We start from the raw sequence: 18,229 nt of genomic DNA, 5'->3' as shown, positions 1-18,229 counted from the left end.
ACTGAATCAAGAGCATCTGAGAGGTTCCACTTCCCCCTACATATACACATACACAGACACAAACACACACACACATAGCAGACACACAAGCTGATATAGACAATGAATAAATAAACTAGATGCCAAACTCAGCATCTTCAAGTACCTGGGCCAGGCACTTAGAGTCAGCTGAAGGGAAGTGAGGGGCAGTGTGTTTCAATGGCTGACTGAGCAAGAAAGCCAAAGAAATGTGTGTTCTATGTGATGACTCCTTGACCCACATCCACTTGTGCCCTCCTCGTCCTGGAAAGCTGGCCCTCGCCTTGCCTCTGGGCCCTGTCTAGTCAGGATATTGGAGGAGGAAGATGGTACTGAGTTCTACCAGCTCAGTTTTCCTCACCTCCTCCATCTCCGGAGTACATTCTTTTCTTCTAGGGGGTTGCCCAGCTCCTGGCCGAAAGGCTCCCATTGGAATATTGATATTTGCCTAAAAGAGAAAGCAGGGAAGATTTAGCTTAAGAGAAGTAAAAAAAAAAAGGCAATAACATTCTGAGACAGTAATCATTGTCAGGCAAAACAAATCTGAAAAGTACATCTTTAAAGCTTTTCACCTCAAGAAAATTGCCATAATGACAGTACAAAACTATGCAAAGGATAATTTGACTTCCATTTATTTCACATTTGTGGTACTCATCCTTAGGTCTGTGCAGTGATTTCACAGCTCCCTACTGGCTGAAAGAATTGGAAGACAGTTTGTTCTGGCTGTTGCCCTCCTGGTGCTTAATATTTTCTGCTCTCTGGGATGAGGAAGGAACACATAATTCTAGGAGAGGAGGCAATGGCATTTGCACAAACCATCCCACACCTTAGTCCTCCTTCAGCTTCCTTCAGATTTACCACAGGAGGAGGGCAATGATACCTCCTAAACCGCCTCTTCCTTCCCGTAACGTCCTATGGCTATTCTCACACTTCCTTAGGTCTCTGTAATTGACACTCTTTTACCTTCTCCCTGACGCACCACTGTGTGGATCAGTGCATGAGGAAAGTGCTGGAAAGTCAAGTTCATTCGTACCACAGTTCATAGATTCTTCTCCTTCAAGATGACATACTAATTTCCATCCATTAGTAAAAATAAAAAACTTTCTAGAACACACTAAATATGCTAAACATTAAATTATGTAAGGAAAATAAATGACACAGTAATTCAGACTTGGGAAAGAGAATATGTAAATTTGAATTTTGTGCATATTTCATCTGTTATCAAAAGGCAAGAATGTTTAATGCAGACCAAAAACATTTTCACCCAGGAGTATCATTCATATAAAACAAGCATTAAGACTTTTCTTTAAGGCAGAATGTATTCTTTTTCACTTGAGATAAAAGTGTTGCCTTATGAGTAATTGGATATGTGGGCTTGAAAAATTGAAGTTGCACTTTGGTGTTATGAATGAAAATGATGCCTGACCAAAGGGAGCAAAATATTTTGTTACCTTATGACTCAATTTAGACAATTTTGGTACCACAGCAAACGGAATCATTAGGAAGTGTATTTGAAACTGCCTGATATGAGTTCTGTTGCCAGGGGAATGTTTAACTCAAGACACAGAAAGTATCTGGTGTCCATGTTCATGCAACATGGAGGATCTATGTCCTGTTCTGTGTGACTTTTTCCACAGAGGCTTTAAAACTTTTTTCCCTACTAGAATAAGGCTGATCCCACAGAAAAGAAACAGATTAAAAAGTGTTTGTGGTACGTATCCAGGGAGGTCCATCACCTTTCCTAGGGCAAAAACATGCCAAGAAGTGTTTGGGGTCAGTATGTATCATATATGTTCAAATATAATCACAACACAATTTTAGAGGGAAGCATTTTGCAAATACTAAGGCTGAACCTTCTATGCTATTTCTCTGCTTACTGGAAGCATCAGGTGACCTTAAGAAGGGAGGAGGGGGAGCATAAGACAAGGGGGCAAGTATGTCTTATATGGTGGCAAATACTGTAGCATACTTCATGAATTCCAAAATGCACCTCTTTTAATATCTCTGAAATCAGAGTGCCTTACAGACAGTGGTATCTTAATTTTTAATAGGTGCATTGGTTTTATTTCTTAGCAAGACATAAAATACTGGTGTTTTACAATAGACAGTGTCTTAGATTGGTTGAAATATCATTAGGGTCCTGAAATAAGATCAAAACAATGTAAACAAGACTCACGGAGGATGATATATATTGAACCAATAACTTTCCATTACTACAGTTTGGGTGAAAGAGTTGATATAGGGATTATTTGGAAAAAAGTTAACTGGCTAAAAGTTTAATTAGATCACCACCATCCTTACCCATTTATTAAGCATTTACAGAGGGCATCTTCCTAATAGGAAGTTCAAGTTAGCATAATTGTTTCTGAAATATAAGATTAGTAAGCTAACCCATTTAATCAAGTGTGTATGCTTTACGGTAGGTTGTGGTTTTCAGTAATGGAACATGTAAAAATCATCCAGGATAATGTATTTAGTAAAGCACATGGTCAGGAAATACCACCTTTTCTTGCTCAAAGATTGAGTTTAGCAATGCATGTGGCCTCTCCATGGTCCATGGGTGGCCTATGGTAGAAAAAAAGAGCCCACTTCTAGGAGTGGCTACAGCTACTCTCTGCTTGGAAAAGTGACAAGTGCTCTGAGTCATATCTTCCCCATTTGTTTAATAAGAATATTAGGCTTCATTAGTGGTTTTCAAACCTCTTGTCCATGGAACCCTTCTTTTAAGTAAAGCATGGTGAGACTGTCTAAAATGCAGACCCAGTGGAGATGGACCTGCTCTGGCCAAGGTGATGGGGTGCCCAGATCCCACCTCCTTCCCCCAAGCCCTGGGCCATGAGCAGTTCCAAGGAACTTGGGGCCCAATCTGATAACCATTGGAAGGGATCATCCCTAAGTGGATGAGTATTGATGTACATTTAAAATGTTCACTCTGCCCATGGTTAAGATGTCTGTAATTTACTTTTAACCACTTTAGCATAGACAGTGTGATATTTTATATACACAGATTGGTTTAAACTGCAGTTGTAGGAAACACCATTGCTCTAACTGGGAGTTCATCTTCCTGGGGTGGTTAGGTAATAAAATATCACGAAGACCGCATTCTCCAGACTGCTGTTTCAAGTGTTTTCTGTTAGCCTCATCTCCACCAATGCCTGAGACTTTAATGTTTGCAGAAATGTCAAAAATAGGTGAGATAATGAAATGAGTGTTAGAAATGGCTTCTCTTGGTGAAGGTGAAGGAGGTTAAAATATATAGAGTGGTTAAAATATTTGAGAGAACTTTCCCACACTGCTGAACAGAGTGTAAGAATCTGATGCCTATAGCTTGCATCTTTAGATTCAGAGCTCAGAAGAGTGATCCCTACATGGGCCTGTCTCCAGCCATTGATAATGAGGAATTCCAGCTTACAGCTGCCAGCCTGGGGCAACAGGATCCCCACAGGAATCTTGTATGCAAACTGGCAGTCACTCAGAGCACTTAAAGGGACAAGAGGTGAGGCTTCGTCCGGCTCACAGACAGACTGTGCAGATGGTTTCTGCTTGTTTGCTAACAAATGTGTGTTAACAAAGTGGCAGAGTTGGGTTGGGACTAGCTTTCACCTTAACCTGGCGGTGATATTGTGGAACAGTGACTGCCTCTCCCCCCACCCCCACCAACTGCCATATTCACCCCAAACCCCAAGATTCAGCCTAGGTTGTTGCCACACTTTCATCCTTACCACAAACTTCTGAGGTTCAGACTGTCATCTTCATTTTATTCACAAAGAAATTGAGCCTCACAGAGGTTAGATGTCATAGTCAATGTCACACAAACAGTTGAAGAAAAAGCCAAGATTCCAGATCCACATTCCCTGACCTTAGGGACAGACTTTTTCACTCTATCAAACTCCTCTCCAAATAGCTCTTTTCACTTGACCAAAGTTAACTCTAACCACTCTCACATTCACTAAACCAGCTCTAAAACTGCAAACTCACACCTTAAGAATGGCCTTGGAAAAGGGGCACAAAAATGGATAATTCTAGAATAGGTGTCAAAGGAACACTGAAAAATGAGCCATTAATTAACTGGCTTGATGCTTTTTCATCTTTAAGGCATCACTCAAAAAACCAGGAACCTAAATGGGTTTTTTGACAGGATCTACAGCAGCCTATGAACATGTCAAGTATCCAGTTGTTAATATACACACCAAGGGAATGCCGGCAGAGCACTTTGTAAATAATTAGAGATGATTCGTTAATATAATTGTAGGGTGGTGATATCTGAGTGACAAATTATAGACTAAATTAGAGCCATAGGAAAATTCCTTATAATTTGAATCTCACAGAAATGTATAGAGCTATAGCGCTCTGTTTTTATTCCATCAGTGGGAGAATTGTCATGTTCTTGTTTCTTTCCATGTCCTGCTCTGTTTGAACACAAACAGAATACCTTCTCAATGACTTGATTTTTCCATCTGCAAATTGAGCATCATATTCACTACTCAAAATGGGTTTGGAATATGAGCTACATTTTTATGAAAGAGTAAATAAACATAGAAATCAATGACCTTGGGTTGATATAAGGTTGGACTTCCTTCTTTATATAGATTCTGCATAAATGTAAAGGAAGTGGGCTTTTATTTTTCTTTTGTAACACATTCTCTAGCATTTTTTCTGTCCTTGAGATGCATTCATCTTAGATATTTTTAAATATGCCTCTGACACAGCAGACCCACTGCATCACTTTCCCAAGCTATACATAATTTGTTACATCCTCAAAGTCGGGAATGGAAAAAATCTACTAGATCATCTTTTGCCAGAACAGGATACAGTTCCCTGATAATAGACCTATCTGATGTGAAATGAATACTACACTTGATCTCACCAGGTGAAGAAAAGCTGAAAGAATTCCCCGTAAGTTAATTCCACCAGTCCCTTAATTATTTGTATTGTTCTCCTGCTTGGCTCTGGGCTTTGAGCCCGAGAATTCTATAAACAATATTCCCTCCAAAGCCACTCCTGTGTGACTTACAATGCAATGACATCTTTACCCAGTGGGCTGGGTTCTGATCGCTGCCAGCCACTGAGTACTGACAATCCCACTCCACTTTGCTTTCCAGAGCCATTGTCCTCTGATCTCCCCCTCCTTTTGGTCCCCACTCCATCTCTCTTTTTAGTGTTCAGGCTTTGGGAGTTTCCTCCCATTGCATATTTGTTTCAGATGACTCCCTGTGGGTTCTGGCTTTCATTTTCAGAAGTTTCCAGCAGCTCCTGCCAGAATCTATAGCATCCCCCATGCCTTTCTCCCATCCCGCGTGTAGAAGAACCCCTACAGGGTTGCATTTTGCAGTATTTCTTCCTGCGCTTTCCTATTCTTACATCCTAGTCCTTCTCTGAATGGAGCAGGGTATGGCATTTTGAGATTTCTAGCATCTTCACAGAAGAATTTCAGAAAGAGATGTGTTTTACCTATATCTAACTAAAAACTAAGATTTCTTATTTAATGTATTAGCCCAAATTAGGAAGACAGACAGACAGACACACACACACACACATACATACACCATCTAAAATATATTCAACCCATTTTAAAATAAAATTCTGTATCACTGGAATACATAGCTTCTTTGTCTGTAGAGATTCTTGAAATGTGAAATGGATTCAGAATACACAAAACTTTCCCACTCAACACCATTTTGAGAAACTCCCACTCAGCCCCAGTTCTTCACTCATGATGTTTCATATTGAAAGGTTTTTTCCCCCCTCTGTTCTCAACACTTTTTGTTCTCTTCAATAATTTCCTGAGTGACTCAACAGTAGTCTTGTCATCCAGGGAAAAGCAGATATCAAGAATGTACTGTACAGCTATTAAGATAATGTGTACAATTGGTTGGAGGTAGGTTATGTTTCTGATGTACTTGTGAATGTCAGCCTCAAAAAATGACATCTTTTCGTCAGTATATGGCTGTTTGCCTCATGTCACCAATATGGAGCCCTGGGCAGAGCAGCAAAGATCACCAGCTGGAAGTAGCTCTAGAGTCAAATTGCTCCATTTTAAGTTCTGGCTGCACTTCAAAGAAACCAGCATTGGAAATCATAAACAATGGATTACAGTGGTTTACCTAAGAAAGGAACAGTAGATCCAAGGTCAAAAGAAAAACGTGGTAGATGAAAGTTCGTTTTTTTCTCTTTTACAAATTTAAATAAAATAGTAAAGAAAGGTATGTATCATCATTATTATTTTTAGCTTTCATAAATGTATTTGATTAACTGACAAACCATGGGTGGTGATAGTCTCTTCCTTTGTACCAAGGACTGTCATATACCGGAAATCTTTTTTTAAACTCAAAATTGTAAATGGGATTAGAGTCCCTAACACCTGTCTGTAATTCTTTTTGTCGGGCTGTTTTCTTCTTCCATGGAGCCCTTATGCCCTGGGCAATGGAGAGTGGAAGAGCAATGGTAATGGATGGGGAAAGAAAAGAAGTACTAAAACTAGGGGCATCAAGATATTCTGTTCTACACATGGATTGGGTGACAATGGAAACTTCCCATGGTAAGAGGCCACACACCAACTAATGATGCAAGGCTCATATAATCATTCCTCTAAAATGTATGATAAAGAAGTTAGGTCTAAAAAAAAAAAAAAAAAAAAAAAAGAAGTTAGGTCTAGTTTCACAAGCAGCTTGATTAAATCAGTTAAGCAGAGCGGTGGGATTCAGTGGCCATGGTCATTTGTATTTCCAGACCACGGTTGTCACTGAGTCACTGTACTTTTCACTCCTAGCCGACTTACATGTAAGGTGACTTTAATCAGTGTAAACTGTTAGCTGCTTCTGCTGAAATGCTGATAGCCGTTCTGCATGTCAGTTTGAGGGCTTTAAAAGGGAGGATTCAGCATCTATAAAATGGTAATTCTCTCTCAAGTAGCCTTGGTCAGTATGATTACCCTTCAGATAGTCTGCTCCCACCCCTCCATCCTTATTCTGTGTGCCATGGTGGAGATGGTAAGCAATGAGACTGGACAGTTTTGCAGGGTGGTTCCTGACATGGGCTTTGGGATTAAGCAAGTTGGGTTCAGCTCCTGACTCTTCAACTCACGTGCTGTGTGATCCTGAGTGAGTGCTTTTGCTTCTCCAAACCTTTCATTATAATCCATGGAAATCCCATTGCATTGTGCCAAGTACATAGTAAACCCGGAAGAAACTGACTATTATAATCATCCTAATAATAAACCTTAGAAATTAGTCTCAAGAAGTTCATAGATCATATGGTAGTTCTATTTTTAGTTTTTTGAGGAACCTCCATACTGTCCTTTTAATAACTATCTGTAATGTTGAAATATCTGAAATATCTGTAATGTTGTCCTTTATGGTGTCTGTAATGGTCAAGATCAAATTGTGAAAGGTAATAGTTATTACTATTTTAAGCTAATAGGTTTTTCAGTGTTTTTGTGTAGTAATGATTAACCTGTAAGTGTGACTTCCAAACTGATTTAAGGCAGACTGGCATACAACAAAGGGATATAAGTAAATTCGACCAAAGTAAAAAGTTCGTAGACTGTTAGAGGCTGGACAGAGGCTTACAGGTCATTTAATGCAGCATCACTCCCACCCAGCCCCCATGCCCTTTGCAGCTCACGAGGACCATGGGGGCGTGAAGTCACAGAGCCCAGTTATGACTAGGATACAGGACTCTTTTCCGTTCAACCATGAAACTCTCAGATCTCGTGGGAAAGGACAATAATACTCTACTCACTTTGATCATCAATGGAGAAAAAGGGCCATTGATGACCCAGAGAACATTGGCTCTCAGTGGGCTGAGGCTCCAGGGAGGCCCCATGATACCTTCCAAAGGGGGTGTGTTCAGGAGGCAGGGGAAAGACAGGCATGTGCTACCAGTGGTCATTGTCACTTGGTCTCATTAGACTTAGTGAACAGATCGCTGATGGGGTTAGATTTCCTGGCAGCTCTAGCTTGCCCCACCACCTGTCATGTCACATTCTTTCATCTGAAAGTGTCAGATCCACGGTGCCTAGTGTGCTGAGGTTACCTTGGTTGCAACTCCATTCCCATCAACAGTGGGGTTTAAGAAGCAGACTACAGAGTACAAAACCAGGGTCAGCAAACGACAGCCCATGGGCCAAATCCATCCTGCCACCTGTTTTTGCAAAGAAATTTTCACTGACACATAGCTACCCCCATTCACTTGTATATTGCCTATGGCTGCCTTTGTGCTGTCACAGTAGAGTTGAGTAGTGCTACAGAGACCCAGTGATCTGTGAATCTTGAAGTATTCACTCTTTGGTTCTTTACAGAAGAGGTGGGCCAACATCCAGTCCAGAACCTTATCAGCTGCTTGGAAGACTAAGGCCCTCTCCAGGCTATGGAAGGATTAACTGATTTATTCAGGATATTTTTATGCCCCTGGCATAAATGAGATTTCATTAATACAGTTGAAAGAAATGTAGACTTAGATAGAATCTTCTTATAATTCAAACACAGTCTCTTCTTCAATGTGAATGTGAAAGACAACTATCCATGTCCTCTAAGGGTGGGTCTCAAGGGAGGAGATGGAAGCAGCTGAAGAGAAAGCAAGGCCATTCCATGCATTACTTGGATAATTAGAAGAACCATCTCTTAAGGACTTTGTGTGCTGTAAACCAGGCACTTGGCGTACATTATTTTGTGTATTCATTATAACAATCCCGTTCAGTAGTATGATTGTCCTTATTTTACAGAAGGATAAACTAAGGATAACTAAGGTCACAGAGTGAGTGAATGGCCAGGTAGAGATCTGTAACCATTTGGCCTCATGTTGTCTAAAGCACATAGGTACAGTAATTCAATTACCTATGCCTGACTGCTAGAAGTATGGTTGACAGTGGCTTCAACTTGCTCAATCCAGACAAAATAGAGATCTAGCCATTACTTCTAGAAGTTTGCACTGAAAAATACTATCCTACAAGATACTCATTTCAAAGGTCCAATATGTTTAAAAAGTATTGCATATATCACTGCCTTCTTGGAAATTACAAAGTTATTAGCAAGTTATGGACTCTGAGAAATCCTGCAGTAAGGATCCTATTCAACTTTGCTTAATGCAGTGTTTCCAAACACTTTTTCATGAAACTTTTTAATTAACAGCATCCCATAAAACAACTCTTCCAAGAGACACACTTTGGGAACCACATGATTACAATGATGATGATTGATAATAATGGCTAATATTTATTGAGCAGTTGCAATAAGCCATGGATTGACCTAGGCATTTACACATAGGGATTCATTTAACCCTCACAACAACCCTATGAGCTCACATGTGATGAATTCCCCACTTGACAGATGAGGAAACTGAGGCACAAAAAGGATGAAATAAGTTGCCCAGTCACATAGTCCTGGAGACCATGAGCCCCTCAAACTCCAGGATCAGGTTTCAATTCATCTTTGCATAGCTGACAGTTCGTATGGTGACTGGAACAAAGCATGCGCCCAGAATATGACAGCTGAACTGGATTAGAGATAAGAGCCTAATAAAAAGAAGTGGCTAGAGTGTGTTGAATAGAATATTTAAGATCTTTAGTATTTATACAACGAGGGCACTCCCTCATCAGTTGAGGTTTCTATTTGTTCTGCATAAGACCATACCCTAGATAATGTTCCTACAATAAAGCATTTTGTACTGTGTAAACATTTTCATATTTTATTTAATAGACCCTACTTTAGGTTAATGTGAGATGATAGGAAAATATCAGATAGTGCAGATCCTATTTAACCACAAGAAATACAATTTCATTTGAAGGGGCATTAAATTAGGCTTTCTGTCTGGCATAAAATACATTGAAAGAGGTGATACCACATCCATAAGGAAGTACTGTATTGCCTTTGTTGGTAGAGTAGATGGATTTTTTAAATTTTTATTTTTATTTTTTAACACAAAAAACATTTTGTATTGGAGTAGAGCTGATTAGCAGTGTTGTGATAGTTTCAGGTGAACAGCGAAGGGACTCAGCCATACATATACACATATCCTAGATGGATTTTTTTAAAAATGCAGTATAACAACAGCTATTCTGAACAGTCAATGAGAGTTTGTTTAAATATTACAGACCTAAAAATATATCAAGGTCAAAATTAATAGATAGAATACTGATGAGTTTTCATTGTAGATTTGAGGGAGGCTAGGAAGCACTAGAAGAAAAATCAACACATTTTCAGCTGTAAAAGGAAAAGAAGAAAAGGCAGACTGAGAGACTATGTTTTTATGTTCTGCAAAATAAAAAGGAAATTTTATGTTTAGCACTTCAAGAGCTTCAAGTGCAGTGATTAAATGGTATTATTTTTTGTCACTTTAATGTAGAGCATAGAGCATTCCTGAATGATTATTATAATAACAGTTTGACCCTTAAGGAGGGCTTACTATACTGTTTTAAGCATCTTCTGCGTGCAGCCCAGATGTTTTAAGCATCACCAGGTGCAGCAGGTGAGTGCTGTTACCTTTTTACAGATGTGGAAACAGTACAAAATGGATTAAGGATTGAAGCTCCAATAATCTCTGGCTTCACAGCTTGTACCAGTAACAGCTATACACTCTGGGTAACACTGACAGTTCAAAGGCTCAAGGATGCCTATAGGCCTGGGAGGCAAAATGAAGTCCACTACCAGTGTCGGGTACATCAGAGACTCATCAGGTGTACACCAGAGGGCAAGCATGGCAATGCACAGTTGATTCCTGGCCAATAGGCCCTTCCTGGATGGTTTGTTCTGTGACAGGTTTTCTGAGGTTATTATACATCTTGCCACTTAAGGACCCCCTCCACTTAAGGCTATGCATTATCATGACAGGTAAAGATACATCCCTCCTCCCACTTCCACCACCTGTGTGTGCTAGGATCCTTCACCTCACAACCTGACCACATACATGTCCCTTCAACATACAGTCAGTTGCTTATGAACAGGTGTATGTGTGATTGTGCATCAGACCCCAAGTATTCAGGAGCTGCCATATGCTCTGCAGTATTCATGAAAGTCCAGGGGAAAAAAAAAAAAAGTTTAAAAGTTCCATTAGAGAAAGTACAGATAACTCCATTTTGATGGAAAGGAAAGATGGAATTTTACAATAAAGCATTGTGCCCAGCATCTCAGGGTGGGAGCCATTTGAGAGTTAAACACTGAGCTCTTAAGACAAATAACAAATTTCGTATTGAGTCAAAACAAATACTAAAAGCTTTCTCCGTAATTGTGTTTGGGCTCCAAAATGCCTGCTTCCCCCTCCCCTTATTGTAGGTGACACTTAAGTCTGTTGAAACAACCAAAGAATTTGTTTGCTGGGAGGGCATGAGGAGACATAGAATACAGACTTTAAAAGATAAACGCGCAAGCCTTGGGAAGAACACTTGACAAGAAAAGGACGTTTTTCAAGAACCATGTATTCTAAACAGATGGGTTGACAAACTCAATTGGATCTAAAAATGAAAATGGAATTTTAAAATTTCTATCAATGAGCATATCAAAAACTTACACATCAAAAAACATATCAAAAACATGTGCACTACATTTTTGTAGAAGGCCATTTAATTCTCATTCATAAACTTTGAGTCCCTTACAATTATGCATATTTACACAGAAACAGCTTCTCCCTTCTCAGCTGTACATTACCAGCCTTTTTTCTTCCTGAATTGTACCTTATACAAGTCTTTCTTCTCTCTGTGAAGTTAATCATCAGGTGGGTGAACGATCACAGAAAGTCTGATTTATTAAGCAAACAGGCTGGAAGTTGCTGATGCGAACACGCAAATGTGTCTACTCACCTGGATGGCTCTGACATTGGAAACTGGCTGTTTCGACATACTGACGCAGTCTTATCCCTAAAAAAACAAGTAAGAAACTGTTAGAGGTGGTGGCATTCAGATTCTCAGGAGTGATAAATTTGAATTTAACTCATGATTCAGCTGGGCGGTCACCCCTTTCACTGGCCATATATTCTTTCAGTCTCAGTTTCCGGTTACTTAGAGACTCTCCTTCCTCAGGCCTCAGGGACAGGGAACACTAGAGCACTGGATAAATCATTCAGGAGGAGAAATGCTGAGATGCCTCACCCCTGATGCTCCTGATAGGCAATCAGAAACTTGAAAGGCGCTATCATCTCCTTCCCTGCCCTCCTGCCCTCCTGCCCAGAACGGCAAAGCAAAGAGGTTGTGGAAATAAAACACCTTTGTTTGGGGCCTCGGAAGCTTTCTGGTTGAAACTGAACTTTTGATCTGAACTGAGTTGTTGCCAGGGCTGTGCAGTCAGTCCATGGGGAGCGCCTCCCCTCCGTCAAACACCCAAGGAGAAATGGCCCATACTTCATTCCTATTACTGCGATGCTCTCTGCTCGCTGGGCACATGTCTGTTCCAACCAGAGACCTGGAGGCCGCATCTCCCTGCTCTGTGTCCAGAGCCTGGGCTCTGTAAACCCAGCAGCTCGCAAGCAAGCTTCACCTCTGTCTTCTTTGCTTTTAATGAAACACTCTCTGGAAGCACATAGGACTTACATGATGGTGTCAGATCCCCAAGGTGAAGCAGTGCTTCCTTCTGAAAGGACCTTTGCTTTCTTTCAGTTGAAGACCTGACTTTGAGCTCAGTGACTAGTGGTCGTGGTCTACTGGGGTCAGGGAGCAGGGAACAGCCCAGCTCTGTACATGTGTTGTCTTAGCTTGGTCTATTAAATACGACAGGGAAAAGTGGTAAAGTTTGAAATTCAGTGAATTAAAAACATGCTGCTTTTTAAACCCCAAACTGTAAACTGGGTTGATTAGCGTTTCCTCAATTGACTGATGTAAGTGTGTGGGTTACTGGTGAGTAATTGAACACAGCAGTGCCTGCATTTGCCACAATTCCAATGTCACCTGAACTATGTCAGTCAGCATCCTGAGGCCCATTTCCTCTTCTTTAAATTTTACCTGCTTCACAGGTTGTGGTAAGAATCAAAATGACATAAGGGCCCTGAAAATGCCTTGTGAAGTATATAAAGGCATGATGCAAGTATTTATTGTTTTATTGCCATTGCTTTTAGCTGGAGACCTTTAGTTCTTTACTGCTATACAGTTTTAATACAGAGTAAGAATTGTGATAGTGATGCCCCACAACATTTTAGAAATAAAAGATCTGAGAACTCTGAAAAAAATCTTCAAAGTATTAGGCTCTATTACATGAAGTTAAATCATTACATAATTTTTTAAACTCTCGTAAATAGTACATGCAACTATATGGTCTTTGGAATCACATACCTGAAAACAATGGGTTTTTTTTTTTTTAAGTTCTACCTGAATGTTTTGGTAATATACAGATATAACCACCATGCATAAGGGTCTAGGTAGAATTATTTTCAATATGGTTAAAAAAATTAAGGAGCTATCACAAATCGAACAATCAGGAATGCATTTTGCTCTGTAATATGTTTGAGATAGATTTCTGTCTTTTCTGCAGTGTAAAAAAGTCAATGAAGGATTTTAAATTTTTGGATCTAGGACACAAAGCTCAATTTCAAAAAGAAAAGCTTTGTAGTTTAATATTTAATGTTTCTATTCCTCAAAAGCTATTAGAAGTCATGCAAAACAATAATTCTCACAGGACTTTAAATATCTCATCCTATAGCATTCTCTATAGGTGTACAATTAAAGTTTAACTATTAACGCTTGAGAACTTTAAAAAATGTATGTCAGTTTGAAATGTGGGGATTAGGAATTTATTTATGTTGTTACAATAACAAGTTAAAATGTGAAAAAAATAAGGCAATGAATGATTGCATTTGTACTGGATGGATTTTTTTTTAATTAGACTGATTTTGTTTTTTACTAAACTGGATTCGTTGTATATTGTGGACCCCTCAGCCTAACGGATGGCTATTCCTCGGGCCTTGTCTCCAATATAGCTTTGGTATAACCTTATTTGCATACAGATTCCTTCTCAACATACATGTCAGTCTGTAGACATCTCTAGAAAGTTGGTCAGATCCAGCTCTAATTCCTTGCAAACAGGCAGATAACGTTCATGTTCATCAGTTCTGCAGCCCATCCTGCTGTCCTCATTATTCTCAGAGAAATCAGGGCAAAGCACACTGGTGAATAAAAATAGACAGTGTTCCCTGGCTCTTTCATGGCCCTGCATTCACCTCCATTAGGGATGCAGGGTGTAGAATGCACCTTCCTTCTGTTTCTGCATGCTGCATCCTGGGCCCCCAAAAAGAGAGCTGTGCCTTAGATGTACAACTCCACTCACATCGGGACCACAGCTTTGCATCCAAGGAGACACTCTTTAGAGTACCTCTATTACTGCGTCTCCTAGTTCTGGCTTCAGTTGGAGAACACAGACAGTTTGACCAGGAGTGTATGGACTTTTACAAAGCCTGTATCATAATGGAAATTCTTGCCAGTTTAGCACGGTTGAATTTTCCTGGCACTTGTGCAAGTCTGTGGGGATCTTTAATGGTCTATACGCTGAGTCATGAACAGTATTCCTCAGCTGGTATTTGATTGGACAGCATCTATATCTGACTTCTAAATAAGACTCTTACACATACTAAACATTTGTCAACATTAATAGCACTAATTTAAGAAGAAGGGAGTCAGAGGAAAATAAATCAATATATGGAGAGAGGGGGCTTTGTTTGTTCTTTTTAAAGGTCAATTAAGTGGCTACAGCTCAGTCTCACAGGGAATTATCTTCTGTCCTGCAGCTAAAAATAATTCCCAAGAAGGGTGCAGAAAGATGTTCAGCTGTCCAAACTAACTCTTTATTCAACTCTGCATGAGATGTGACGAGAGGAAGAGGCAGTCCACGTGCCACGCATCAGCCTCTGGTGCCCACACAGAGAGACAGGGTTGCTGCCCTCTCTGCTGGGTCTGGAGAACCCTGTGATCGAAGGGTGGCTTTCAAAAAGACAGGTCTGGAGTATTAACAGTTCTATAAGTTGATACAACTTTATCACTGAGGTCAAGCCTGGCACTTAGGGAGAAGAGAAAAGCGTTTTAAACTTGTAATGTGTTAACAGCTCTGGCAATGATTTGTGTTCAGGTAAACCAAAGAGCTAGCATCATAGCTTTTCTCTGCCCTCAGTTCTCCTAATTATTTCTAGGCTTACAGCTTGAGTTGGGTCTGCAGCTGATCAACTGGAACCCTGGCCATAAGAATCAAAATGACAATGTTCAGGGTCAGAGTCATCTTAGCTGGACCGTGAAAATTTTCTTCAAGTCACTATCAATGAAAACTACTTTTAGTTCAATATTCTTTCAACCTCCCCACCCTCCGAACAATTTAGAAAACAGAAGCAGCAACATAACCAATGGAGAGTGAATTTACAAGGAAGCTACACCCTCTAGTTACAAACCTACAAAGTTAGAAGTAGCCACTTCAAGTTAGGTAGCCAGGGAATTTCTTTCAGAAAACCCAGTTGCCCAAGGTGAGTCCTGCTTACCTGCTTTATGCACTTGTTTCCTGCCTGAGGAAAGTCCCAGGCAGCCAGGTACAAGAACAAGGCTCCTCAGTGAGTGGAAGGGACGCCGGGTGTCCTCTGAGCTGTGATCTCGGTTCCGATGCTTTTCATGTGGCTGAAATAGCTCAAGCGATCTGTGCTTCACCCGGTACTGAGAGCTGCTCCCGGCTCGGGGCTGGAGGGGAACTCGGTTTAAGGATAAGTGTTAAAGAGAATTCCTGTCATAGTTCACAGTTGTTCTTCCTAAATATAGAGTTTGATACAAGCCATACGCTGCCTCCAAAAGGCTTGACCGTGCTGAAAGCAGGGCTCAAATGTCAGCCGGAAGGTGGCTCTGGAATCTTACTGCCCTCCTCATCTTCCAGAAGATGCTGGCTGCGTTTTCTCACAAATTCTGAGGGGGCACAGGCAAGTTTGAAAAGTAGGAAAAGTTTCTATCTTTAGCTTTATTACCCAGAGGCCAGAAGACCGGGAGTGTTGAATAAAAAATTGGAGACAGGCAGCACAAGCGCCAAGCAGTGTTTGAGTCCTCGCTTGGTCACCGAGGAGCTGAGAAAGTTACTTCAGCACTCAGTCTGATTACAATGAACTATAAAACACCGTCCTTTTTGTAGGTCAAAAATGGTCACAGATTGACAAACTCGTGTGCTTCCAAGGCCCAGAGTCTCTCTCTGCTCAATTGCCTCTACTCATGGCAATGACTATAGCCTTACAATATGTGAGGCAACAGAACAAAAGAGAAAATATCTATTTTACGTATGACAAAGGCCAGGACCAGGTATCAGACAAAACACTTTTTAAAGAGAATACTGCCAAATCCTAAAAAATATGCTCATTAGTTTTAGCACTACTTTTCTTTTCTTTTTTTACTTCTCTAGTCTCTAAAATTACCTTGGAACTTTTCTGGCAGTCCAGTGGTTAAGACTCCACCTTCCAATGCAGGGGGAGCGAGTTCAATCCCTGGTTGGAAAACTAAGGTCCCACAGGCCACAGGGTGCAGCCAAAAAATTTTAAACATAGTAATACAAAATAAAATTACCTTTACACAGAACTCCCCTTCAGTAGAAGGATTAAGCAGTGGACTCACTTATCATTCATCCAGTTATAAGTGAGGGATGTCTGAGTCCATGGCAGCACAGTCAAGCCACAACCATCTACTACCTGTCCTCTCATTACATAAGATGAAGAAGCTCCAGTCTGTATGAGCCCCTAAAGTAGCATGTCTGTTCCCTGCAGCTGAATGTATTCCCAATACTTGATTTCAGGTCAGTAAAGAAAAAATCAACTTTCCAGCAGCTAAGGAAGTCAGATCATTGTGGATCATCTCAGTTTGGGGCTCACCAATTAACTTCTGTTCATGTGCTGTTTAAAAGAACTGTGTCTTCAAAAGTCAGTTTAGACATCATACTTTGAGGTTTTGTGGCACCGAAAGTGAATTCTTTATACACTGGGAAAGAGATTAGGGTGAAAGTGAAAGTCAGTCAGTCATGTCCAACTCTTTGTGACCCCATGGACTATAATAGTCCATGGAATTCTCTAGGCCAGAATACTGGAGTGGGTAGCCTTTCCCTTCTCCAGGGGTTCTTCCCATCCCAGGGATCGAACCCAGGTCTCCCACATTGCAGGCTGATGAAGCCCATACTTCCTGAGATTAGGGTAGGCACCTTAATATTTCCCCAGATGTTTGGATGTTCCTCTGCGTTCAGAGCTCTTCCCCAGACACTAGGTGGCGTCACTCCATGAATGAACAACAATGAGCCATTTTTGACACCTTGCCCTGCAGTCATCCCATAAATTTTGCCCCCAGTGACCCCTCAGTAGCTCCTCCTGTTGTTTATGTGAAGCAAAGTGCTCCTGGCAGCAGTGCCTTGTACACAAGGCTGACCCAACATGGACGTGGCTGCCTCTGTGGAAAGAACTGAGGTAAGCTGCATAATCGGGGCTTTACTCAGAAGTGACAGAAACGCAAAGTGAACTAGTTTAAGCCATGAGGAGGCGTGGCAGACACCGTTGATGTCTTTCTCAATATTGCTCTACCCACTGAGCTCTGCAGCTGTAGACATTCCTCAGTACACTGTCAGTTTCACACCTCAAAAGCCGGAATCTCTCTGCTTCTCTGCATTGGAGCTCTCTCCATCTCCACGGCAGGTTGCCTGGGTGCGCTACAGCCGTGACCCAGAATTGCCGGGGAGCAGACACCCCTAGGGACTAACCTCAGCCGATGGAGACGCCAGTTGGTGATAAATGCCCCACCTCCCCATCCTCTGTGGAATGATGGTGAAATGTGGTCTAGTTTCCAGAGGTCCCCAGCAGGACTGAGCCCCCGTTGTCCACAGCAGCAAGTGACTCGCTCATTATTACACTCTTACTGTTTTTTTCCTTTCCCTGTCTCACTTCAGTCCCTCACTTATGTTCTCTGGGATCACCACTCAAACAGACCACCAAATAGACAAGTCCAGGTCTTTGTCTCCACGTCTAGATTTGAGGCAACCCAAACCAATACAAGGGGGTTCACTGGGAAAGCTTCATATAGTGACAGGAAGCACAAAGTGCTTCTTTGGTGCTCACGCTTAGTTGCACTGCGGCATGTGGGAAAGGCATGAGGTGCAGGTGGGCCTCAGAAATAACGGAGAAGGAATGTTTGTGCTGAATGTCCTATGCTTCTACTAAGCACCAGCACTGTCCTATCCCCACCACCCCAGGGGAGAAAACTGAATAAGCATATGGTCCTGCCTGCAGAGCTTACAAGAGGGAG

At 41.1% G+C, this 18,229-nt stretch overlaps 1 protein-coding gene across 1 annotated transcript in view; it reads right to left on the bottom strand.

Annotated features, from left to right (window-relative positions):
- Positions 1–15,667, bottom strand: part of SMPX (small muscle protein X-linked) — a 52,914-nt gene extending 37,247 nt beyond the window's left edge. The window contains exons 1-3 of the mRNA XM_055565672.1: positions 15,457–15,667; positions 11,810–11,866; positions 380–466 (exon numbers count right to left, since the gene is read on the bottom strand). Coding sequence (XP_055421647.1) covers positions 380–466; positions 11,810–11,848 — 126 coding nt within the window. The 5' untranslated portion in view covers positions 11,849–11,866; positions 15,457–15,667. The remainder of the gene's footprint in view (positions 1–379; positions 467–11,809; positions 11,867–15,456) is intronic.
- Positions 15,668–18,229: the final 2,562 nt, after the last annotated feature.

This window comes from Bubalus kerabau, chromosome X, assembly GCF_029407905.1.
Source record: "Bubalus kerabau isolate K-KA32 ecotype Philippines breed swamp buffalo chromosome X, PCC_UOA_SB_1v2, whole genome shotgun sequence".
Lineage (NCBI taxonomy): Eukaryota > Metazoa > Chordata > Mammalia > Artiodactyla > Bovidae > Bubalus > Bubalus kerabau.
The sequence above is the reverse complement of the archived record's forward strand: the minus strand, read 5'-3'. Positions and strand labels throughout refer to the sequence as shown.